Genomic DNA, 26,349 nt, shown 5'->3' on the forward strand with positions numbered 1-26,349 from the left:
TGATCAAAGGCAGACTGGAAAGAGAGGGAAAAAAATCATCCTACAATTTATTTGCAGTGGATTTCGGTTCTCCCAGTCTAAGTACCAAGAAGACTGTAACCATGGAATTGTCCAATATTAATGATAACCCCCGAATATTCAATCAAACATGCAACGTTATGTATATCAAAGAAAACGACAACCCAGCTGTACTGATAGGAAGAGTAAATACCACTGATATGGATTCAGAGCAGAATGCCAAACTGACATACTCACGAGTGTCGAGTGAAATAGGTGACTTTATTTCCTTTATTTTCTTTTCTTTCCGGAAGATGGGACTGTGTACGTTCTGTGATCCATGGATTATGAACAGATAAAAGAGTTCCAGGTCACTGTGAGAGCTGCAGATGGCAGGTCCCCTCCACTAAGCGCTGAAGTCATTGTCCGAGTTGTGATAAATGATGAAAATGACAATGCCCTACCCTCTGCAGAGCAGCAGCTCCCCAGCTAATGACATGGTTCCCAGATCAGCGGAAGGGGGTTACCTGATGACTAAGGTGGTGGTTGTGGATGGAGATTCTGGTCAGAATTCTTGGCTTTCCTACCAGCCGCTGAAGGCCACAGACCCACGTCTTTTCACTGTGAATTCCCAAAATGGTGAAATAAGAACCACGAGGCTAATAGTAGACTGAGATTCAATAAAACAAAAAGTAATTGTGCTTGTTAGAGACAGCGGAGAATCCCCACTTTCCTCATCAACAACAGTAAATATACTTCTAGTGGATGGATTTTCAGACCCTTATAGGCAATTTGTTGATTCATCTAAGGAAGCAGAAGATGAGCAGGACTGCACATTGACTGTGTTCATAGTACTTTCCTTGTGTTTATTTTCTTTTCTTTTTCTGGTTTCAGGAATAATATTTTAGATGCAAGTCACATTTACTAAATGTACAACAAGAATCTGTATTACTTCTGTATGAAATTTGGAATTACTGTATGTGGTAATTAAAACACACTTTGCAGTCCACACTGTCTCTCTGAGGCTCCTTACTCTAGTAATCGTTTTTAAGAGACAATGGAAGGTCGTTTGATTTTCTGTTTTTAAGTTTCTTTATGTTCTTTATGGTGAGAGATAAATATTCACTCATTTCTGAATGTGTGAGCAAGGAATATGTTTTCAATTGCCAGTGGTTATTTATTAGACCTGGGGATTCAGCAATATGTTTCACACACTTCCACTTAGTTTTATGAGGCCTTAAAATAATTTTCCAAGAAGTATTCACTTCCAATTTGATATTCAGAATTGTTAAACCAATTTTGTAGATAGGTCAGATGTCTTTCCATTTGCTTAGTTTATATGTGTAAGAAATTGCTGGTACGTGTGGCTTGTTCAATTTCACTTAAATCTTTTAATTTCTAAGCACGTCTAGACAATAACATTTCCCAATTCTGAACTTGCAATGGGCATAGAGTAGATTTTATAATTTTGATCTAATAGTCTACTTTTTTTAAAAAAAGAGGGTACACCTTGTTGCCTGATCTTTTGATTAGGTATTCTTACAGTCATGATCTGGCAGGTTTCAGATGTTTCTAGATCAACCACAAAATTTTAGAATTGGTACAAGGAGGAGGACCCGGGTGTGTGCAGGAGAGACACTCACACTTATGAAACACCCTTTGAAACTGTAATATTTTTATTAGCATTAGCAATATGACAAACACTACAATCCAGCAAAGTAGACTGAGATAATATAAAACAACTAGCATTAAGTGCATACTCACAGCACCCTTTGCAGGGACCTAAAATGGGTGAGACAGATAACCCTCGAGTAGTCCTAGTTCTGACATAGCCAGAAGATCTCAGCAGCTTAGGCCTAGGTCAGTCCCTTTGTATTAATGCCTGATATAGGGCTACCATGCATATTCATGAGGGTGTTCAGTCCCCAATATCCATATTTAAACTTCTTCATCCTAACAAGGTCAGGGTGTCCTTCGCTAACAGGCTACCTACCATTTTACCTCAACTATATTAACAATTGGTTACCAGAGCATTCTTGAGGTTGAACATCTGTGGATATTCATATCTTAAAATACCCTAAATGAGCATAAACTGGTGTTTTGTGGTTACTTGTCAGCAGTTCAGCATACCTGTGTATCACAGCATTCCATTTTGTGACATCTTGTGATAGAAGGTCAGTCCTATTAGTTGCTTATACTAAGTGTTTTAGGCCTTGGTCCTCAATTAGATTAACTAAGCTATTGTCTTACAGGCTCTGAGGCCTGTAGACTTTTGCATTATCACTTTGATTTATACCTATAGCTTACCTAGCATATACCTACATCAATAGCCAAATGGCTGTCTACAACCTTTGTTTGGAAATCCATTGGAATAAAGGAATGTAGGATGAAAGCTGTGGAAATTAATCCCTATTAGAAATTGAAACATTGGCAGAAGATTCATTTCTATGTACAATCAAAATAAATTGCCATTTTAGATATCTGTGCCCTTACCCAGCAAACTAATGAAAGGATTTTACCCTTAATGAAAGAATTCTGGTGGCTTAGCGAGGTAATAAATGAAACAGACAACGAATACACTGCTCAGACAGGGAATGTATAGGTGACAGCTTCATATTTATTGGAATGGGAGCATTTTATACTGGGTCAACAAAAATTGTACTCCTGATGAAAATGTGTGTTGAAATTCATTATGAAAATCTTTTGTGTGTTATCCCAAAAAATATTCCTGGTGAAAAGCCAATACTTTCTGGGAATTCACATGACATAAATTATTGTTATTTCTTATATTCACATAAAAACAGAAAATTAATAGCACATGCTGAATACTCTTTGCCTTCCCAGAAAATTTCATCATTGTGATGGGGACATCAAAGAATAGTGAAGCTATTTTCTCTGAACATCTCAGGAGGATGATAAACAGCAGCTACTAAAGTTTGGTCCTTATAACTTGGATCATAGAGCTTTAAAAGAGCTGGCTGGGGAGCTCCCTGGACCCTTAATGTTGATTTTCAAAAAGTCTTGAAACACTGCAGAAGTTCCAGAAGCCTAGAAGAAAGCAAATGCTGTGTCAATATTTTGCAAGGGTAAATGGAATGACCAAGTGTAACGGTCCAGGGACTAGAGCCTGGGTCTGCAGAACCTCAACAGCTGACATTCACACATTTCTACCAGGAGGTCATAGAGAGCCACACTCAGGGAGCACTGTGGAGAGTAGGTGCCACAGTAAGTACCACCAAGGGAGTCAGAGTGACAGTACCCTGAAGCCCTCTCACTTGCCAAGTGCCCTATTTAACCTCAGGGGTTGCCCCAGGTAGTTGTCTGGGAAACCACATAGACTTTGGCCTGCTGTGACTTCAGACTTCACCTTGTCTCCCGATCTCCAGTCTTCATTCCCAGCCTGACTTTGAATCTGTTTCCTGCCCCTGATTCCAGCCTGGTACTACCTCTGACCTCTGGTCCCCAAACTCAGCCTGACTCTGACCCTGACTCTTGCTTACTGAACCTGGGTGTTGTGATTCCTCCAACTCCTGCTCAGTGACTACTGTCCCTGAGATGCAGACTCAGCCCAGCTGTAACTGTTAGGCCAGACCACCTAGGCCCTGGTTCCTTACACCCAGGTAATTATAGGCTTGTCAGTCTGACATGGCTCCCTGACAAGATAATGGAGCATGGGATAAATATTATTCATTAATAAAGAAATAAAGGAGGGTAATATAATTACTGCTAATCAACATGGGTTTATGGACAAAAATCCTGTCAAACTAATTTGATATTTTTTGTTGATGAGATCACAAGTTTGATTGATAAAGGTAATAGTGTGTATAATATACTTAGACTTTTGTAAGGCCTTTGATTTGGTACCACACGACATTTTGATTAAAAACCTGGACTGATAAAATTATCATGGCACACATTAAATGGATTAAAAGCTGGCTAACTGATAGGTCTCAAAATTTAATTGTAAATGGGGAATCATCATCCAAAGAGTGTGTTTCTAGTGCCATCCCACACTGACCCTATGCTTTTTAACATTTTTTTCAATGGCCTGGAAGAAAACATAAAATTGTCACTGTTAAAGTTTGGATATGACACAAAAATGGCGGGGTCATGGTGGGGAGGAGACAGGTCACTGATACAGAGTGATCTGGATCATTTTGTAAGCTGGATACAAGCAAACAATATGGCTTTTTAATGGGGCTAAATGTAAAGGTAGGTATTTAGAAAGAAAGAACATAGGCTGTATTTACAGGATAGGGGACTGTGTCCAGGGAAACAGTGACTCTGAAAAAGATTTGGAGGTGGTTGGTTATCTGCAGAACATGAACTCCCCAGTACAATGCTGTGGCCAAAAGGGCTAATATGATTATTGGATGCATAAACAGGGGAATACTGAGTAAAATAGAGAGATTATTTTACCTCTGTATTTGGCCCTGGTGTGATGGCTACTGGAACACTGGAATACAGTTCTGGTGTTCAGAATTCAAGAGGATGTTGATAAATAGGAGCAGGTACAGAGAAGAGAGGCTAGAATGATTAAAAGATTAGAAAAATGCCTTATAGTGATAGATGCAAGGAGCTAATTCTGTTTATCTTAACAAAGAGACGATTAAGGAATGATTTGATTATAGTTTATAAGTACTTACAAGAGGAAATATTTGCTAATGTGCTCTTCAATGTAACAGAGAAAGATATAACAGGATCCCCTGGCTGGAAGTAGAAGCTAAACAAATTCAGAAGGAGAATAGTATGTAAACTTTTAACAGTGTGAATAATTCACCATTGGAACAATTTATCAAAGGTTATGGTGGATTCTTCATCATCTGCAATTTTAAGATCAAGATTGGATGTTTTTCTAAAAGATCTTCTCTAGGAATTATATGGGGGAAGTTCTCTGGCCTGTGTCATACAGGAGATCAGACTAGATGAGCACAATGCTCCATTCAGCCTTGGAATCTGTGACTCTAGTAATTAAATACAACTTTATGATTAGCTATGGAAAGAAGTAACTGTTGTGAAACAATTAAGTACAAATTATAGTAAAAAGCATACAAAAATAAATAAATCCAGACCAAAAGAAATAAGGGTAAAATGAAAAGACCAGTTATAAATTTTCAAATTACTGTGGTTTGGGGAAGCATCTGCTTCAGTTTAAGTTATACTATTTTTACCTATTTTACTAGCTAAAGGAGAATATTAGGAATTCAAGATTTCACACATCTCCTAATCTCAGATGTCTCTGATAGGCATTCCAATTCTAAAAGGAACCTGAATTTTTAGAACTGAAATAATTTGGGTAAAAGATTAATGAAATACTGTAGATGTGATAGTTTAATCCTTTAATTTTTCAAGCACTATTCATATGTACTTACAAAATATATTAAAATGCTATGAAAAGAATCTCAATTCATGTTATTTTTGTTGGTTCTATATAAATCTCGATCAACAAATCAAACAATAAATATTTTATGTGTTTAAATATGTCTAGGACACGACGCAACATATTATTTTATACATTTTTTAAAAAATCAGGAAAAAAAATAACGAACATAAAGTTCAGACATCTGGTGGCGCTGTTGGCTAAGAAGGGCTTACAACTGCAGATTGTAATGCACTCCTGAGAAATGAAACATCCCACGACCACAAGATCAGACGTGCAGACTCTTTCTCTGGAATTGCTGAGAATACTACAAAGGGATTCAGATCAATTAAAATTCTAGAAAGGAAATATTGAAATTAAAGTACATCTTCCGGAAATAAGAATCCTGGGATGAATCTCGACTAGTGATATTATTTCAGGATCGCCCTGTCATGTGTTTTTATATAAACAATGGCGGATACCGAGAGGAGAACTGCATTCAAAAGGCAAGTCGCGTCTCTCCTTCTGTTGCTTTACGTGTGGGCCATCGGATCCGGAACAGTTCGGTATTCTGTTCCCGAAGAAATGGAAAGCGGGTCCTTTGTGGCTAATATAGGAAAGGATCTAGGGCTAGACCTGAAGGAGTTGTTTGTTCGCAGGACTCGCATTGTTACTGAAGACGGCAGCCAGTATTTCCACCTAAATGGCAATACAGGCGAAATGTTTATTAAAGAGAAAGTGGACAGAGAAATATTGTGCGGGCAAACTGACCCCTGCACGGTGCAATTTGAAATAATCCTGGATAATCCTTTACAATCTTATCGAATTGAGGTGAGGGTTTATGATGTAAATGATCATTCTCCAGTGTTCTTGGAAAGTGAACTACGTTTTAAAATCCCGGAAACGACTCCCCGAGGATCTCGGTTTCCTCTAGAGAGCGCTCAGGACTTAGATGTGGGAAACAACAGCCTCCAGAACTACAGCATTAGCACCAATGCCCATTTTCGTGTGTATACCGGTGAACACAGTGACGGCAGGAAATATGCAGAGCTAGTGCTGGATAAAGTATTGGATAGAGAGCATCAGCCGGAGGTGAATCTGTTGCTCACGGCTGTAGATGGCGGCTCCCCTCCGAGATCCGGCACAGCAAAAATCCTTATCATTGTTCTGGATGCCAACGACAATCTCCCTGTGTTCTCCCAAACCATTTACAAAGCCCGAGTTCTGGAAAACAGCCCCAAAGATTATCTGGTTGTTACTGTTTCTGCTACTGATTTAGACGAGGGAAATTATGGGGAAATATGCTATTCTTTCAGCCAAAAATCCAAAGAAAATAGCAAAACCTTTAAAATAAATCCAATGACAGGGGAAATTCGACTCACAGGCGCAATTGACTTTGAAATGATTGAGACTTACGAGTTAAACATTCAGGCCACAGATGGCGGGGGTCTGTCTGCGCACTGCAAAGTGCTTGTTGTCGTTCTAGATGTGAATGACAATGCCCCAGAAGTGATAGTAACATCCTTCATCAGCCCGATACTTGAGGACTCCTTGGCTGAAACAGTGGTGGCGCTTTTCATTGTCAGAGACCGGGACTCTGGGGACAACGGGAGAACAGTATGTTCCATAGAAGATGACGTTCCGTTTTCTTTAAAAACAACTTTCAAAAATTCCTACTCTCTGGTGAAAGTACACTTGACCTAGAGAAAGTTTCCACCTATGATATAACCATCAGTGTTCAGGATTTGGGATCTCCCAGTCTCTCTACTGAAAAAACCGTCACAGTGAAAATATCCGACATTAATGACAATTCCCCAGAGTTCAATCAAACATCATATACTCTGTATGTCCGAGAAAACAACGGGCCAGGGATAAAGATTGGCAATATCAAGGCTTTTGATTCGGACTCAGAGCAGAATGCCAAAGTGACATACTCTCTATTGCCTGCTGAGGTAGGTAGCCTTCCGCTGCTGTCCTATATCTCCATAAACTCGGAAAATGGGAATGTGTACGTTCTGCGATCCATGGATTATGAACAGATAAGAGAGGTCCAGGTTACAGTGAGCGCTGCAGATGGCGGGTCCCCTCCACTGAGCTCTGAAGTCATTATCCGAGTTGTGATAACTGATGAAAATGACAACGCGCCCTTCATTTTATACCCTCTGCAGAACATCAGCTCCCCAGCTAATGACCTGGTTCCCAGATCGGCGGAGGCGGGTTACCTGGTGACGAAGGTGGTGGGTGTGGATGGGGATTCCGGTCAGAATTCTTGGCTTTCCTATCACTTGTTGAAGGCCACTGACCCAGGTCTCTTCACTGTGGCTTCCCCCAAATGGTGAAATCAGAACCACGAGGCTAATAACAGACCGAGATACGATGAAGCAAAAACTCATTGTGCTTGTTAGAGACAGCGGAGAATTGCCCCTTTCTTCATCTGCAACTTTGAACATAGCTTTAGTGGATGAGTTTTCGGACTTGTATATGCAGTTTACTGATGTAGTTGAGGGAGATGAAAAGGATGACACATTAACTACGTATTTAGTAATTTCTTTGTGTTTAATTTCGTTTCTTTTTCTAATTTCAATAATTATATTTTCAATAATCAAGCTACTTCGGAGAAGAAAGTATGGAGGAACATGCATGTCTGCTTCTGGCATTGTTGATGGCGATGGCAACTTCCAGAATAATTTGACGCGTAACAGAACTCTGTCTCATAATTATCGTTATGAAGTTTGTTTAACATCTGGTTCGGGAACTAGCGAGTTCAACTTCCTGAGACCTGTTATCGCCAGTCTCCCAGCTCAGCACAGCAATTCTGGAACGGATTTCGTGAAAGAACAGGATCTTGTTATTAACTCGCATCTGAATAACGAAATGGAATCTGCCAGTCAGGTGAGACTCTCTGCTGCTTAAATATATTTCCCCTCTTTTCTAGCCCAATATGCAATATATTATTGTTTTAACGCCTGTATAGATTTCAATAATATTAATTGAACTTTTATGTTGAAATATTTGCAGTATCCCTCTGTATTTCCTCCAGTATACATATGGTGTATGGAAGTGATTTTAATACTGGTGGGAGTTAATTATATAATTTTACTTGCTAAGGTTTTAGTTGAGATATCGGTGTTACTGTTTCTTAAATATGTTACCTTGTTATTTTCACGGAAGTGGAAATTAAAATATTTCTTTAAGTGTTACATCAAAATGGTTTCACTGAAATATAGAGAATAAATCTCTGAATGGGGAGGAGAGAGATATTGCACAAGAGATTCGGAGCTACCGGATGCAATAGAAGTCAGAGTGTGCGAAAATGAGTGATGTGTAATCAACTGCTTTGGGAGCGCCGATTTGTGCCCTTAGAAAAGAACACTGTTGTCCTGAGCTGTCAACGTTTCACAAGGCGAGTTCTTCTCTTTCCTTTCCGAGGGCATTTGTAGTATGCAAATTCTGGCGGTGCTTAGTTTATATCTCTAATATGGAAACAGTTCCTCTCTGTGATCGATATCTTGGAATCGTAAAAGAAGGCCCATAGAACAGTCAAACTCCATTAATGAAAGTTTTTTAAATATAAATGAATGGTTTTATGTTATTCTCCTTAAAATTATCCTATGCAGGGAGTTAATGGTGTGTTTTCCAATTCTTTGCTCATTCGTTGTTTCCGGAAAGCTGAATCAGCATATTAATTCCTCCTATCCTGCTAAATGTATCGGTAAATAGCATTGCTTTTTTGTTTTTTTCCTTGGTATTCTCTCTGATTTAGAGTCCAATTAACCGGTTATAGAAAAGAGAAACTAGGAAAAAATAAATACTCAAAATATTGACAAGTATGTAATCGTTTGAGAAGCTATAAAACATTAAAATCGTAAAGTCTTATTATCTTGAAAAAATATGGCATAAAATAATCCGTTTTGCTGAAGATTTCAAAGTCAATACAGAATGGTTTAATAGTATTTTGACAAGATGCACTGAGGATAAGAAAATAACTTCATTTTGAAGGTTACTACATCCTTCTTCCGTTTGTACCGTCTTTCCATCTGCCTGCCTCCCCCCCGACCCCATATGCTTCAATTTCGGTATGTTATCTTAGTACCAATTGTTTGTGTGTGTGTGTGTGTGTGTATATACGGGCGCACACACACACATACAGAGAGAAAGATTGTATGCGCTATAATTACTCGTCAACTTCAATGAAGGATTTGATTTCAAATACAGGAAATAGCATGGACTGAATGGGTGAAATGCTAGATAACTAATGTTAATGGTAAAACTCCCACTAACTTAAATGGGCCAGGATTTCACACAATATCTCTTCTCTGGATAAAGCAGAGGATTGAGATGAGGGAATCCATAGACTGAAGAGTCGGTCCAGAAGTTCAGCCATGTTTTCTATTTGCTGTTCAGTGCAGGAGGTAGATGTAATTGCAACTTCAGTATATTTCATGTTGATTTTTATACTGTTCTTTACCCTACTGCCACTTACACATTTAAATAGGGACTAATAAACAAAAAATGAAATTGAGTAGATGTTCTGATAAAGCAAGTGAATAACGCGAGGTATTCTAGATAAAGCAAAATGGGGAAATTAGCTATTTATGTTGTATCTGTGAACTTCTGGGAGATATTAGAGCATAATGGCTGGTTTCCATCCTGTGGCTGTATTTAACAGGGGTCCCATATAGTACTCAACCAAGACTCTTGGGACCCATACCAGGAGACTGAAGTTCACTTCCTGTTGGCCAAACCATTTTCAGTTGTAAAGATTGTTTCACTTTCTCATTGTAGCTCTGAAAAATGTGGAAGTCTACTACTGAATTTAGTGAGAATTGGATCTGGCCCTCTGTGGATAAAAAATATCATTCTTATTCACCACCTACACTTGTTTGGGAGCCAGTCACCTAGTCATGCAATGTAGTGTCGACACAAGGGTTTCAAGGACAAGAGAAAATATTACCAATTAGCTTGGACTGGCTATGAAGTTGCATCCTAGCTGTTGCATTCACCACGGCTGAATTTGCCTCCCACTATACCTATAGTGAACCTGAGATTGAGGCGCAGACCCTTGTGATTCGTTTTCAGCATCTCTTCATGATGGACCATAATAGCCTCCTTAGGGTACCCCTGGGGGGGCATTCGGTGCCAAACAATTAAAAATTCTGCATCAAAAAATTAAAAATTCTGTGCACAATATTTTAAAATTCTGCAAATTTTATTTGTCAAAATAACCCTACATAATTACACCAGTTTCAATTATTTTGATAATTTGTTTCAAAATACCTGTCAGCAAGTATGTAACAATACAGACACACACAAAAATTCCCCTGAGGACTAGAGTGTTTAAGAAATCCTGGTAACAACCCAGTTCCTGTTTCTCTGTCCCCTTCACACACACACCTGAGCCCAGCTGTGCCCTTCCCCCCCCCAGACCAGACATCTGCCCCCTTTCTTCCCCAGAACTCAGGGATCCAGAGGGAGAAACAGCCTGATGCTTGGTCCCAGGCTAGTATGGAGTTTCCTGAGTACAGCCCTCACCTTCTCACAGGGCATGTTGGGAACTGCATCTGCCAGGAACCCTCTGGCTCCCTGTCCCTCCCCCCAACAGTATCTTCTGTGTGCGAGCTGGGCTCTGTGAGGTCCAGTAGCCCCTCAAAGAGAGGGCTAAAAATCACTGCAGCCCATTTCTGTGGGGGAAAGGAAATTCTGGACACACAGTGTTAATTTCTGCAAAATTCTGCATTGCACAGTGGTGCAGAATTCCCCCAGGAGTAAATTTAAGACAATATGAACTCTAACTTCTGGGAAATGTACATCTCTCTTTGCTTATATCAAGTTCCCTTCATACAATAAGTAAATGTTAGTTTGGGGATCATTGCTGGATTTTATAAAAGTAAAGTGTTCTGTTAACTTTTAATTGGCAGCAGCTATGCCACCTTCCAAGCTCCCCATGAATGAGCCACAATCTCATGAATTGAATGAGAAGTTCAATCCTTCTTTCTGTTGAGACTGCCAGCAAAAGGATGACAATCAGCTTTATATGATGTTCCTTTTTCCCAATTCAACTTGTCCACTGTAAGATCCTAATTCTAACGAACAACTCACTTCACATAAACAGTGAACAGCCACCTGAAAACCATCAATGTTAAGAAGTTGACAGTAACATTGTGTATAGTTAGAGTCTTTTCTTTCAATCTCCAGATGCATTCCAACCTCATTACACAATTATAAATGATTGTACAGAGATATAACTGATTCGCAACCATTTTATCAAGAATATCTTTCCGGGGCAACTCTCTCTGTCTTTCCTCACATATTTGTTGAATACTCGATTCTGTGTCATACTAATTTTATCTCCACGAGTTTGTGATGAGCAGGAAAGCAAAGGCGACATATATAGATCATTACAAACGAGTGTTCATAAAGCTAACCAATAAATTATGTAGTTTTAAATTACTCAGATGTTATAGAAAAATATTTTAGGGATATTTTAGAAAGCGTTAGAAAAATTGTTATTTGGAGTTTCTCTTGCATCTTTCCAGTGGTAAAATCAGGTACCTTTGTTACTATGAACGGAAAAGTGCAGGTCTTAAAAAGAGAGGGAAAATGAAACTTATAAATGTAAAACATCCTAAAATGACCCAGAATAGCTTTCTTTTCATAAAAAATGTTAGGACTTTAAGGGCTGATATATATGGTATTCGGGGGTATACAGGTTTGCTTGACCCACTGAAAAGGGCATGGATTATTTAGGGGGGAAATGCAAAATTTGGGGAAGAAAGTATTTTTCAGGCTGACCATTTTTAAAATATAGAAGCTATTGGAAGGTGACCAGGGGTTAAAAAAAACCCATAAATTAATCCCATGGCTCATTGGGAAGGTAATACACTGACAGGATGCCTGTGCAATTTTCAAAAGTTGCTTTAATATATTACTGCCAGGCCATATGGAGTAGCTCAGGACATTGAGTGCCTACCTCAGGGCAGACACCCCAAACTGGTGATGGGTTCCATGATTAGATTTCACCAAATCAGTAACAGGTGTGAACTCCTGGAATACTATAATAGTTTTACCTTGGAGTTACAGTCAGTCCCCCTAGATTTTCCAGTCTATCTTGCACCCAGACAAACTGGATTTAACCATAAATGGTCATTTATACCAAAAATCACAAACATTACAGGTTACTCCCAGTCCCAAGAGACCAGTCACCCAGGTCAAGTTGCATTCTAGAGCTCACACCAAAGGCAACCCTGGTAGTCAATTATATAGTAAACTAACTATAGGTTTATTAGCTAAGAAAAGGAAATGAGATCTGTTGAGAGGTTAAAGCACATAAAATATACCTACAGGTGAGTCACAGTCTCTAATTCCCAAATGGTGGCAGAAAAGTCTTTTCAAGGTAGCCAGATTGTTTCTGGGGATTTCTGCTTTGCTTCTGGTACCCTTCCCTGTAACAGTCCAAACAGTCCTGAGATGCAGGATCTTTCCCTGAATCCAGAGGTCTCACAGAAAACAAGCTGACAGGCTCACCACCCTGATGGGCTCTTTGGTTGATAGAGAGATAGGAGCACATTTAGAGTCTTTGATCTCTGATCAGCACACACAGTGACCACTTGCCTTCAAATTAGCACTTTCCTGTTAAAGTTCTTCATTGCATTATGCAAGGCTTCTTTCTCATTTGATGGGTTCTTTAGCCACAGAGGAATATAGAATGTAAATGTTTGCTATTATATTATAACAGGATACGTATAAGTGAAAACAATGCATGTAACATCCCATTAGTTTTCATTAAGTTGAATACCAAATACATTCTTAAACAATTAACAATCACTTTAATCTATTCTAATACATATGTGAATTGGTTTGGGGCTTTGGCATGAGCTGGCACCTGGCATGCCAGCATCACAATTACATTGATATCACCTCCAAATCTATGCTATATATTAGGGCTATTGATTATCACAGTTAACTCATGCAATTAACTCAAAAAATTAATCATGATTAATCACAGTTTTAATCACACTGTTAAACAATAGAATACCAATTGAAAATTATGAAATATTTTGGATGTTTTCTACATTTTCAGATATATTGTATTCTGTGTTGTAATTTAAATAAAAGTGTATATTATTTTTATTATAAATATTTGCACTGTAAAAATGATAAACAAAAGAAATAGTATTTTTCAATTCACTTCATACAAGTACTGTACAAGTATCATGAAAGTGCATCTTACAAATGTTACATAACTACACTCAAAAGCAAACAATGTAAAATTTCAGAGCCTACAAGTCCACTCAGTCCTACTTCTTGTTCAGCCAATCACTAAGAGAAACAAGTTTGTTTATATTTACAGGAGATAATGCCACCCCCTTCTTATTTACAATGTCACCTGAAAGTGAGAACAGGTATTTGCATGGCACTTTTGTAGCCAGCATTGCATAAACATTTTTTGTATGCCCTGTCATGCTTTAGCCACCATTCCAGAGGACATGCTTCCATGCTGATGATGCTTGTTAAAAAAATAAAGCGTTAATTAAATTTGTGACTGAACTCCTTGGGGGAGAATAGTATGTCTCCAGTTCTGTTTTACCTGCATTTCTGCTATATATTTCATGTTATAGCAGTCTTAGATGATGACCCAGCACATGTTGTTCATTTTAAGAACACTTTCACTGCAGATTTCACAAAAATAAAAGAAGGTACCAATGTGCAATTTCTAAAGATAGCTACAGCTTTCCACCCAATGCCTTCCAAAATCTGAGAGGGGCAAGTATAAAAGAAAGAATCCCAAGAAATAATCATCTGTCCCCCCACCTTCAATCCAAAAGAACAGAGGAAATGCTAACCTTGTCAACCGAAGTAAAATGGATGGACTCTTGACATGACTGTTTCTATTAGGACTCCTGAGGAATTATCCCCATCCAAAAGAGACTTCTAGAATTTTTTTGGTTTTAATATGCTAATTTCTGGAATAGAATAAGCACTCTAATTTAGCAGTGCCCAAACCAGCTCCATCAGGAGAACTGTTATAAAAGGAATACAGAGAAAGCTGTGAAAACAAGGATTGTTAGTTTTGCTTGAAAATAACATTCTGTGTTATAGTCAGATTGGTTGAATATTAACACACATATGGACATATGAATCTAGGACAAAATAGTCAGACTTGTCTGACAGAAGAAAGTAACAAGAAAAACACCAACCCCAAACCCAGACTCTTTTTGGATATTAACTGTTCACAAAGGGCATGTTATTACCGGAATCAATGAGACCTCCCACTTAAAATTCACGGGCAGGATGTGGTTCAATATTTGAAATACCTGGGGATATATTGCTAGCTAATGAAATAACTAGCCTGACTGATGTACCAAAAAAATTACAAGTTTATATCAAACATTCCATATTATTTTTCCAGTCAGTGCTTTCTAAAGATGCAGTGGATTCAGAAATCTACTGCAGTGGCTGGGTACTATTTTCACGAATTTAGTAACTTGAATGCGGCTGTAAGGAACTGAAAGATTCGACAACTCTCCCCCAAGGGAAGTCATTGTGTTGTAAAAGAGACTTCCAGAGTCGGAAAAGGATTTTCAGAATAAGTAGAATTCTCAAATTATAAATATGCATATAAAAGATATCTGTAGCTCTGCCTTCTACATTTCCTTTACATTCACTTCTGTTTTACACTAAACAGACTTAAATACTTTGCAGATGTAACTGTTCCATTTACATGCGAGACTGATAGCGGATGGCAAATATACAACAAAATTACAGATCTTTATAAATCGATTAAAAATGCAATCAGTATCAGCTGAGACGCTTGGTGGCAGTATTGGCTAAGGAGAACAGAGATCGACAACTTAAAACATTCGCGCGAGACTGGAATAGTTTATGTATGCAGGAGCAGGGATGCACACAGCTCTCGGGAACTACAGAAGAGACTACAGCAAGTGACATTATTTCACTACAAAGCTCTTTATATTTTCGCATTAAAAATGGCGGATAAGCAGAGGAGAACAACAATCATTAGGCAAGTAGTGTTTCTCATTTTATTTCTTTGCGTGTGGGCCCTCGGACCCGGAACACTTCGCTATTCTGTGCCTGAGGAAATGGAAAGCGGGTCCTTTGTGGCTAATGTAGCAAAGGATCTCGGGCTAGACGAGAAGCAACTGTCTGCTCGCAAGGCCCGTGTGGTTTCCGAAAGCAGCCGCCAGCATATCCAGCTAAACAGCAACACCGGGGACTTGTTTATTAAAGAGAAAATGGACAGAGAGGAACTGTGTGGGCAAACTGACCCCTGCATTCTGCATTTTGAAATAATACTGGAAAATCCCTTGCAGTCCTATCGGGCTGAGGTGAGGGTTTATGATGTAAATGATCATTCTCCGGAGTTCTCAGAGAATCAGCTGCTTCTAAAGATGCCCGAAACCACTCCGCCTGGGTCCCGATTCCCTCTGACAAACGCCCAGGATTTAGATGTCGGGAACAACAGCCTGCAGAGCTACGCCATCAGTTCAACGGACCATTTCCGCGTATACACTCGCCATCGCAGCGACGGCAGGAAGTACGCGGAGCTGGTGTTGAAGACACCTTTGGATCGCGAGGAGCAGGCAGAAATTAGCTTCATGCTGACTGCGATAGACGGAGGCTCCCCAGCGCGGTCCGGTGCAGCGCAGGTACGAATAACTGTTCTGGATAGCAATGATAATATTCCCGAGTTTTCCCAAACTCTTTATAGAGCACGGATTTTGGAAAATTCTGAACAAGATTACGTGGTTCTGACAGTTTCCGCAACTGATTCAGACGAAGGAATTAATGGAGCAATATCATATTCATTTAGCCAAAAATCCAAAAAGAGTGTCAACGCATTCAGTATAAACCCGGTAAATGGGGAGATTCGACTTTTGGGACCACTAGATTTTGAGGAAACAGAAACCTATGAAATAGACGTTCAAGCTACAGATGGCGGGGGGCTGTCAGCGCACAGCAAAATCCTGGTGGAGGTGGTGGATGTCAATGACAATGCCCCAGAGGTGAAAGTAACATCTCTTATTAGCCCGATACCTGAAGATTCCTCTCTTGAGACAGTGGTGGCCCTCTTCAATGTCAGAGACCGTGATTCTGGGGACAACGGGAGAACAGTCTGCTCCATAGAAGACGATCTGCCGTTTTCTGCAAAACCAACTTCAAAAAATTCCTACTCTTTAGTGACCGAAAATACATTTGACCGAGAGAAAGTATCGGAGTATAACATCACCATCACAGCCAGGGATTTGGGAACTCCCAGTCTCTCCACTGAGGAGAGAATCGTCGTGAAAATATCAGACATTAATGACAATTCCCCAGAGTTCAATCAAACATCATACACTATGTATGTCCGAGAAAACAACGGCCCAGCCGTCTTGATAGGGAAAGTCAATGCTTTTGATTCAGACTCAGAGCAGAATGCCAAAGTGACATACTCTCTGTTGCCTGCCCAGGTAGGTGGCCTTCCGCTTCTCTCTTTTATCTCCATAAACTCGGAAAATGGGAATGTGTACGCTCTGCGATCCATGGATTATGAACAGATAAAAGAGTTCCAGGTCACTGTGAGAGCTGCAGATGGCGGGTCCCCTCCACTGAGCTCTGAAGTCGTTGTCCGAGTTGTGATAATTGATGAAAATGACAACGCGCCCTTCATTTTATACCCTCTGCAGAACATCAGCTCCCCAGCTAATGACCTGGTTCCCAGATCGGCGGAGGCGGGTTACCTGGTGACGAAGGTGGTGGCTGTGGATGGGGATTCCGGTCAGAATTCTTGGCTTTCCTATCACTTGTTGAAGGCCACTGACCCAGGTCTCTTCACTGTGGCTTCCCCAAATGGTGAAATCAGAACCACGAGGCTTATAACAGACCGAGATACGATGAAGCAAAAACTCATTGTGCTTGTTAGAGACAGCGGAGAATTGCCCCTTTCTTCATCTGCAACTCTGAACATAGCTCTAGTGGAAGGCTTTTCGGACGCATACATGCAGTTTACAGATGTAGCTGTGGAAGAGGAAGAGAATGGCACATTAACTGTGTACTTAATAATTTCCTTGTGCTTAGTATCGTTTGTTTTTTGTGTGTCAATAATAGTATTTATAACTACCAAGCTTTATAGAAGAAGACATTATGGAGAAAGATACATGTCTGCTTCTGGTAATTTTTATGGTGATAGCAACTTCCAAAATAATTTGGTAGATGTAACGGGTAACGGAACTCTGTCTCACAGTTATCGTTATGAAGTCTGTTTAACAACTGGATCAGGAAACAGCGAATTCAAATTCCTCAGACCCATTACCCCCTCTCTCCCACCTCAGCATGGCATTGCTGGAACGGACTCTGGAAAAGAACAGGATCTTCTTACTAACTTCCAGCTGAACACGGACGTGGAATCAGCGAACCAGGTTAGATTAATTTCTGCTCTTCTACAGTCTTTTTATTTCATTTTCGTTTATTATTTATTTAAAGTTTACATTAAAAGATAATGGAGAGGTTTTTATTTTCAAAATTATTCAGAAAGCTATTCCTTTCACACTCTAACGTACCTATTAATATTACCTTTACAATTTGAATTTAGTATTTATCTGTGTACATTTAATGTTTTCGCAAAAAGAAAAGGAGTACTTGTGGCACCTTAGAGACTAACCAATTTATTTGAGCATGAGCTTTCCTGAGCTACCGCTCACTTCATCAGATGCATGCGTGGAAACTGCAGCAGACTTTATATATACACAGAGAATATGAAAAAATACCTCCTCCCACCCCATTGTCCAGCTGGTAATAGCTTATCTAAAGTGATCATCAGGTGGGCCATTTCCAGCACAAATCCAGGTTTTCTCACCCTCCACCCCCCCACACAAATTCACTCTCCTGCTGGTGATAGCCCATCCAAAGTGACAACTCTTTACACAATGTGCATGATAATAAAGTTGGGCCATTTCCTGCACAAATCCAGGTTCTCTCACCCCTTCACCCCCCTCCCAAAAACCAAACACACAAACTCACTATCCTGCTGGTAATAGCTCATCCAAAGTGACCATTCTCCCTACAATGTGCATAATTAAGGTGGGCCATTTCCAGCACAAATCCAGGTTTTCTCACATCCCCCCCACCCCCATACACACACAAACTCACTCTCCTGCTGGGAATAGCTCATCCAAACTGACCACTCTCCAAGTTTAAATCCAAGTTAAACCAGAACATCTGGGGGGGGGGTAGGAAAAAACAAGAGGAAATAGGCTACCTTGCATAATGACTTAGCCACTCCCAGTCTCTATTTAAGCCTAAATTAATAGTATCCAATTTGCAAATGAATTCCAATTCAGCAGTTTCTTGCTGGAGTCTGGATTTGAAGTTTTTTTGTTTTAAGATAGCGACCTTCATGTCTGTGATTGCGTGACCAGACAGATTGAAGTGTGTGTGGTTTTTGGGAGGGGGTGAGGGGGTGAGAGAACCTGGATTTGTGCAGGAAATGGCCCAACTTTATTATCATGCACATTGTGTAAAGAGTTGTCACTTTGGATGGGCTATCACCAGCAGGAGAGTGAATTTGTGTGGGGGGGTGGAGGGTGAGAAAACCTGGATTTGTGCTGGAAATGGCCCACCTGATGATCACTTTAGATAAGCTATTACCAGCAGGACAGTGGGGTGGGAGGAGGTATTTTTTCATATTCTCTGTGTATAAATAAAGTCTGCTGCAGTTTCCACAGCATGCATCTGATGAAGTGAGCTGTAGCTCAGGAAAGCTCATGCTCAAATAAATTGGTTAGTCTCTAAGGTGCCACAAGTACTCCTTTTCTTTTTGCAAATACAGACTAACAGGGCTGTTACTCTGAAACCATTTAATGTTTTGTATTTTATGTAATTTGGTTTAGAAATATTTGGGTTATTAGATATCTTCAGCAATGAACAGATGTGAGAAGAGTTGGAGAATATTGAAATACTAATGGTGCATTGTGTATGCATATTATAAAGACATTATTAGTCTATCTTTTTTGGAAATACTCTGGAATGTCCTAGTAGGGTGTACTGATTTGTGCTTTTGTTAAAGAGTGCTGGTGTTATTAAAAATCAGACTTTGCCATAAGTGTGGGTTAACCGGGAATTGGAGACAATAAATTAATGGACCTAGCCAGTTCCACACTGTTATATTGACTCACTGTTACCCATGAAACTAATCGAGGCTCTAGGTATGCTCGGTATGGGGCCTCATAATCCCACTCCGACAGTGTAGCCCGACCCACTTGTATTGGCTCAGCTGGGATGAGCTCTTGTTTTAGGCTAGCTGCTCTCTGAGACATTATACTGTTCTTTACAGAATTTCCCTTGCCTCCATAATAGCTGGATACATTTTAAATGAATATTTAGAATCCATACAAATGACAACGCCCCCATAATTTTATACCTTCTTCAAACAGCACCTCCCATGCTATAGAACTGATTCGCAGAGCAGCAGAGGCGGGTTACCTTGTGATGTCAGTAGTGGAGATTCTGGTCAGAAATCTGGGCTTTCCTGCCAAACTCTGAAGGCCACCGAACCAGGTCATTGTGGAACTCCATAATGGGGAAATAAGAACCATCAGGATAATAACAGGTCCGAACAGTATAGAGAAAAGCCTAATTATTATGGGTATGGGCGCACTATCCCCAATACTTTATTCTCAGTTCCTAAATCAACATTTCAATGTTGATACGCAAATTTGGAATAACCCAGATTTTCAAAAGAACGCTTTGCGAAACGATTTGTTATCGATGTCCAGGTGAACTATTAGCTTATACAATTCTGTTTTTGCTGTTCTCCTTTTATCGAGCAACCATGTTCTTCATGATTTTTCAGTGTTTATGTTACACTTGACATCAGTTTTATTATGTACTGGCAATCGATTCTATTTGTGTACTTTCCCGATATGTGGCTATATGATATTTAATAGGTTGCTTAAAGAAGTGTGTGCATGTGTTTAATAGATATAAACTATTTCGATAGACTTGTTTTCAAATTTTAGGTATTTGATTTATTTAACTCTTTTTGTCATAAAGAAAAGGGGTACTTGTGGCACCTTAGAGACTAACCAATTAGTCTCTAAGGTGCCACAAGTACTCCTTTTCTTTTTGCGAATACAGACTAACACGGCTGTTACTCTGAAACCTGTCTTTTTGTCATGAAATTGTAAACATTTTAACTCTATGATTAGGCTATTTTGCCCTTTATTATTTTGATTTAATCCACGAATTCATTTAATTCAGTTGTTAAAATGCCACTTTATGGTTGGATGAAGGAAGTCAGGAGACATAAATCTTGGCTTTATCCATGTACAGGAAGCATTTGAGCCTATGAACACTCTGGGCCTGTTTAAAGAAATGCCATGTATAGATTGAAAAGTAAAAGAGACTGACTGCTTATTTATTTATTTACTCTGGTGTTGACTACCTGTTGAGGTTTTTCAAACACATAAAAAGACATTCCCTGCTATGAGGAACCTACAATCTAAGGGATCCCCTTGAAGTCTAGTAAGGAGACCTTTAAGGGACTAGAAATAGTTGCCCTTCATGGCTCTCTGGACTCTATAGAATGTCTCTATTCTCAATCTCCCTGTTGAAAGGGGACAGCAATTTCCTGTGATCATTGATCCCCAAGGGAGCTGATAGGTCTGGAAATCTAAGCCTTGAATGTTTGTCTGTTGTCATTGTTCCTGAGATGGTTTCCCATCATCATTAGCATAGCTGTGTGGACTGAGCTGGGACTGGGAAAAGTCCAGCAGGTCAGCTAATTATAGGTTGGTTATACCCAATGAAGTTGGGATAAAGAAAAATTAAAAAGGTTATTGGCATCCAGTGATTTCCTGAGAGTCAGACTGATTAGGGCTCATTTCAGAGTGGTTGGGAGAGTGCCTTCCCTGAAGGATACATTGGTTATTTCCTTCCGGAGGGGACCTATGTGCTGTTCGCAGGTTTTCAACAGCACACGGGCAAAGATCCATTTCACACATGGTGGACTTCCCACACGGCATGTGTGGATACTGTGATTTCACAGAAGACAATTGCTGAGGCTTGTGTTTTCAGTAAGTCCTCGTCCTTGAGCTGCTGTGGATCTGAAAAAGTTTGTCTTAAACCACCAGCATGCTTACCTTTCTGCTGTCCTGCATCATCTGGCACAGTTCATCCGTGAATCAAAGTCACCTGTGTGCGATGAGAGAGTAAGAGCAGAATATCAGTTACATAGGACATCAGATGACTACGTTGTTCCTAAAGCTGTAAGAACTCTGTGTCTGTGTCTGGTTCCTTGTATCCTTTAGGACAGTTTGGAAGTTCGGTGGAATCACTAACTTTTACGATCGCGAGGAAGATAGGGAGGGCAATTTGTTTTTCAGACTATTTATTGAATCAAGGGTTGGGAAGAGCAATGATCTCTATCCAGAGGAAGTGGTGATTGGATCAGGAAAGCGAGTATTATTCATTTCTTCCCTGTTTACTCGCAGTCCAAATATTAGGTCCGGTATGTGGCCAGCTTTGTGTGTAGTTCCAGTGACCAGTTCGGAAAATTAGCTTGCTGCCTTGGTGAATACAAGGGTATGAACCAGTTTGTGTGTGTGTGTGCGCCTTCGTGGGTATTTAAAACCACTGATTAATCGATTTAGATTAATAGATGTACGGTTTCAGATGGTTTTATTCTCTTCTACACCTGAGACTGGTTGAATGTAGTGTGGCTCCGCATCCTCATTCCTTGACTCTGATTTCCGGTTGAAATGCGCATTTGGTAGAAATGAGCTGTGTCATCAAAATCCTGGTAGTGCTTTCCAGCCACCTCTCCTTGCGGCAGGAAAGCCTGGAGCCTCATTAGTTATTAGATCATGCCTGGTGATGGCCGACACGGGGACATAACAACAGAATGAACTAGTGCCATGTTATGTATTTGTAAAACGGGTGAGGACAAGAGAAATTCAGCATTCTGTTACTCCTCTTCCTAAGTACAGACAATAAATGTGATATCTTCGAGATAACGGAGTGGAAGGGCAGGTTTTTCACATACACTCCTAAACGGGCTTTAGTAAAACAGCATACTGTTTTTTGTGAAAAAATGTAGTCCTAGTTTTATTCTTTTTTACTTTTAAAAGATCAGCGGTAACTGAAGTGTGCAGACATTTTGCAATGATAATTTATCTTTTCTGTTTTGTTATATTATATTATACTGATAGATATCCATGCATTTTTCATTTCTGAAATAAAGCTTTTTTCTCCATCCAGAATTTATGCAACGTTTTTATCTATTTAATTACTTTTATTAATTTTATTAATCATTTTATTACTTTTTCTGAAGCTCAAAGGAGGAAAATCATTGGAAGAATATTTTGAAACGGGAAGAATCCCTTTTTAAAGCCGCTTGGTGGTGCGATTGGCCAAGGCGGCGCTGAAACAGAAGTGTGCGTCCAGTAAACCCGGCAGTTCAGCCAGACAGTATCGGTCAGGGACGCCGGAGCGCAGACACCGCGGTATTACTTTGCAAGGAATGAGGGACTGAACAATGTTTAGCGCGTTCGGAAGCGACATTATAGCTTTACATGTACCAAAAGGGATATACAATACAATCTACTTTTCCACATTCTGCAATATTTTCGTCTGGAAAATAAGGGGACTTCCTGACTGTTTTGGAGTAGATTTGTGAGACGAATGGCGACGACAAACCTGAAAATCGCATTAACAAGGCAAGTTCTGTGTTTCTGTGTTTCTGTCTCTGCACCTTATGTTCTCTCTGAAACGATTCACTATTCTGTACCCGAAGAGATGGAAAATGGGTCCGTTGTAGCTAATATTGCAAAGGATCTGGGGCTGGATTTGAGAAAACTGTCTGCCCGTGGGGCCCGGATTGTTTCAGAAGACAGCAAGCAGCACTTTCAATCTGAACGCAGTACAGGGGCTTTGCTAATTGAAGACCGAATAGATCTCCAGGAGATTTGTAGGAAAATTGTCATGTGCACTATACATTTTCAATTATTACTGGAAAATCCATTGCAATTCTTTTGAGCTGAAGTGGAAATTTATTATATCAATGACCATTCTCCAGTTTTCTCTGAGGACAAATTAATTTTCAAGATCCCGAAAACAATTGATCCTAGATCTCGTTTTCCACTAGAGGGCGCTCAGGATTTTGATGTGGGAAGTAACAACCTCCAGAATTATACTATCATTCCTCCTAATGAATATTTTAACGGGATCAAAATGATGGTGATAAATACTTAGAGCTAGTATTGGAAAAATCACTGGACAGAGAGGAGCAGCCTGAGATCAGTTTCATTCTCACTGCTGTAGATGGTGGCTCTCTCCCAAGATCCGGTACAGCACAAATACACGTCATGGTTCTGGATGTAAATGATAACGCTCCTATCTTTACTCGGGAGTTGTACAAAGTTAAGACTTTGGAAAACAGCCCAGAAGACTCTATGGTTGCCACGGTCATAGCAACTGAGTTAGATAAAGGACTTAATGGGGAGATAGTTTATTCATTCAGTCAAAATGCGGGGAAGAGCCATTCAGCATTCAAGATAAACCCTCTGAGTGGTGAAATCCGAATAGTAAAGCCTCTGGATTTTGAACTTACTGAAAAATACGAGATTGGTATTCGAGCCACAGATGGCGGAGGTCTGTCTGCACTCTGCAAAGTCCTTGTGGAAGTTTTGGATGTGAATGACAATCCCCCTGAAAAAAGAAAAGGAGTACTTGTGGCATCTTAGAGACTAACAAATGTATTTGAGCATAAGCTTTCGTGAGCTACAGCTCATCGCTCATGAGCCTCATACCAGAAAACTCATCTCCTAAGACAGTGGTGGCCCTTTTCAGCATTAAGGATCTCGACTCCGGGGAAAATGGGAGAACATCTTGTTCTATTGAAGATCAACTGCCTTTTGCTCTAAAACCAGCTTTCAAGAATTATTATGAACTGGTGACAGAAAAACCTCTGGACAGAGAGAAAGATTCACAGTATGTTATAACCATCACCGCTACAGACTCAGGGTCCCCCTCGTCGCTTACTACCACTGAAGACATTACGATGCAAATATCGGACATCAATTACAATGCCCCTCTGTTTAATCGGGCATTTTGCACCATGTATGTGCATGAGAACAATAATCCAACTGCATTAATTGGCCCCGTAACTGCTGTTGATCAGGATTTAGGACAGAATGCCAACGTGAAATATTCTATAATGCCTGCTCGGAAAGTTGACCAGTCCTTATATTCCTACATATCTATTAATTCTGAAAACGGAAATATATATGTTCTACGGTCATTGGACTATGAGCTTATAACAAATATCGATGTCCTGGTACAAGCTTCAGACTTTAGCTCTCCTCCATTAAGCACAAATGTCACAGTCCATGTAACCATTACTGACGAAAATGACAACTCTCCAGTTATTTTATTCCCCCCGCAGAACAGCTCTTCTGCCTCAGTTGACTTGGCTCCCAGAACAGCGGAGGCAGGCTGTCTTGTAACTAAGGTGGTGGCTGTAGGTGGAGAGTCTGCTCAGAAGCCTTGGCTTTCCTACCAACTCTTCGGGGCAACTGATTCTGGTCTATTCATGGTGGAGCTTTAAAATGGGGAAATAAGATCCACCAAGCCAATAACTGAGCGAGACTCTTTCAGGCAGAAACTCACCATCCTTGTTAGCGACAATGGACGACCGCCTCTTTCCACTACTGCGGTGCTGAATATCCTTCTGGTGGAGGGATTCTCTGACGCACATATGCCACTCACTGACTCGACTCAGGAGGAGGAAAACGGCAGTACATTAACTATGTATTTAGCAATTTCATTGGCTTTAATTTCATTTCTCTTCCTGGTTGCGCTAATGAATCTCATAGTTAAATTATGTAACAAAAAACAATTTAAGGAGAATTACATGTCAACCTCTGGTATGGTTTATGGAGATTGTAACTTTATGAGTAACTTGGTTGATGTAAGTGATACGGGAACTCTGTCCCACACTTATCTTTATGAAGTCTGTTTAACAACTGGTTCGGGTAACAGCGAATTCAAGTTTCTGAAACCGCCATTCCCAGTCTCCCAGCTCAGCACTGTAATATAGAAGGGAATGTTGAGAGAGAAGCGGATTTTCAGAATATTCTTAACCCCAGTAAGGAGGTGGACTCAGAAAATCATATGAGTATACGTTGATATTATTTTTCATTGTTTTTCTTTAAATCTTGTTATATGTGTTTATGAAGTGGGTTGATGTTTTTCACACAAAATGATACTGAAGTTTTATCCAGGACTGTAGTGTCATTTGACACTGTATAAGAAGTTAAAGGAACTACATAACTGAGAGAAACAGAATTTGGTCCCTAAAGGGATTAGGATGACTTGCTGAGTTTTTGTTTTTCTGTTTTTTTGTTTGAAACTTCTGGAAAGTGTATATGCGCTGTAACACAATATTTTCCTTTTATGCTTAGCAAAACCAAGGGTTAATTACAAAGCATGGTGTACTGGACTGTTTATTTGGATAAATACTTTTCTGATTCCTTTATAACATTTCTGAATATCTTTGTAGAATTAACAGGTTCCGAAACCCTTCTCCCTCATAAACTTCGCTTAGTTAAATTTCGCAGTCACATCGAACTTAATAAAATGTAATTGTACACAATGTGACAGTCACATACCTTCAGACAATGATGATATACTAAATGAAATGTAGTTTTCAGGCTGCTTCCAGATGCTAAAGGGAAGAGATTCCCGCTTCTTTTGATAGAGTGATTCACATTGTTTTACTAAATCAGTTTTGCTTGTGTGTGTTTGCTTAACAACTTCAATGTGATATTTTGTTGCCACAGGAAATAAATGTTAGGAAAAATAGTTTTAATCCAACCAATGTAGTACTATATGACTATTCTACCATCATCATACAATTTAATGAACTACTTTTCAGATTTTTTTCGATACATACACCATAATATTTTATACTTACGCATGCAGATAATGGCGCTGCT

The 26,349-nt window shown here is 39.8% G+C and overlaps 1 protein-coding gene and 1 pseudogene across 2 annotated transcripts in view; both read left to right on the forward strand.

The window, feature by feature from the left end:
* Positions 1 to 26,349, forward strand: part of LOC311525667 (uncharacterized protein) — a 43,110-nt gene that overhangs the window by 10,422 nt on the left and 6,339 nt on the right. Inside the window, exons 2-6 of the mRNA XM_084637964.1 lie at positions 7,525 to 7,691; positions 8,116 to 8,248; positions 15,178 to 17,775; positions 24,183 to 24,936; positions 25,914 to 25,992. Of these exons, the coding sequence (XP_084494090.1) occupies positions 7,525 to 7,691; positions 8,116 to 8,248; positions 15,178 to 17,775; positions 24,183 to 24,936; positions 25,914 to 25,992 (3,731 nt within the window). The remainder of the gene's footprint in view (positions 1 to 7,524; positions 7,692 to 8,115; positions 8,249 to 15,177; positions 17,776 to 24,182; positions 24,937 to 25,913; positions 25,993 to 26,349) is intronic.
* On the forward strand, positions 22,743 to 24,150 carry LOC311524694 (protocadherin beta-1 pseudogene; annotated as a pseudogene). The gene has a single exon. The product of its transcript is annotated as a protocadherin beta-1 pseudogene (transcript).

The sequence above is a fragment of the Lepidochelys olivacea genome (genome assembly GCF_965140295.1).
Source record: "Lepidochelys olivacea isolate rLepOli2 genome assembly, chromosome: 8".
NCBI classification, from domain to species: domain Eukaryota; kingdom Metazoa; phylum Chordata; order Testudines; family Cheloniidae; genus Lepidochelys; species Lepidochelys olivacea.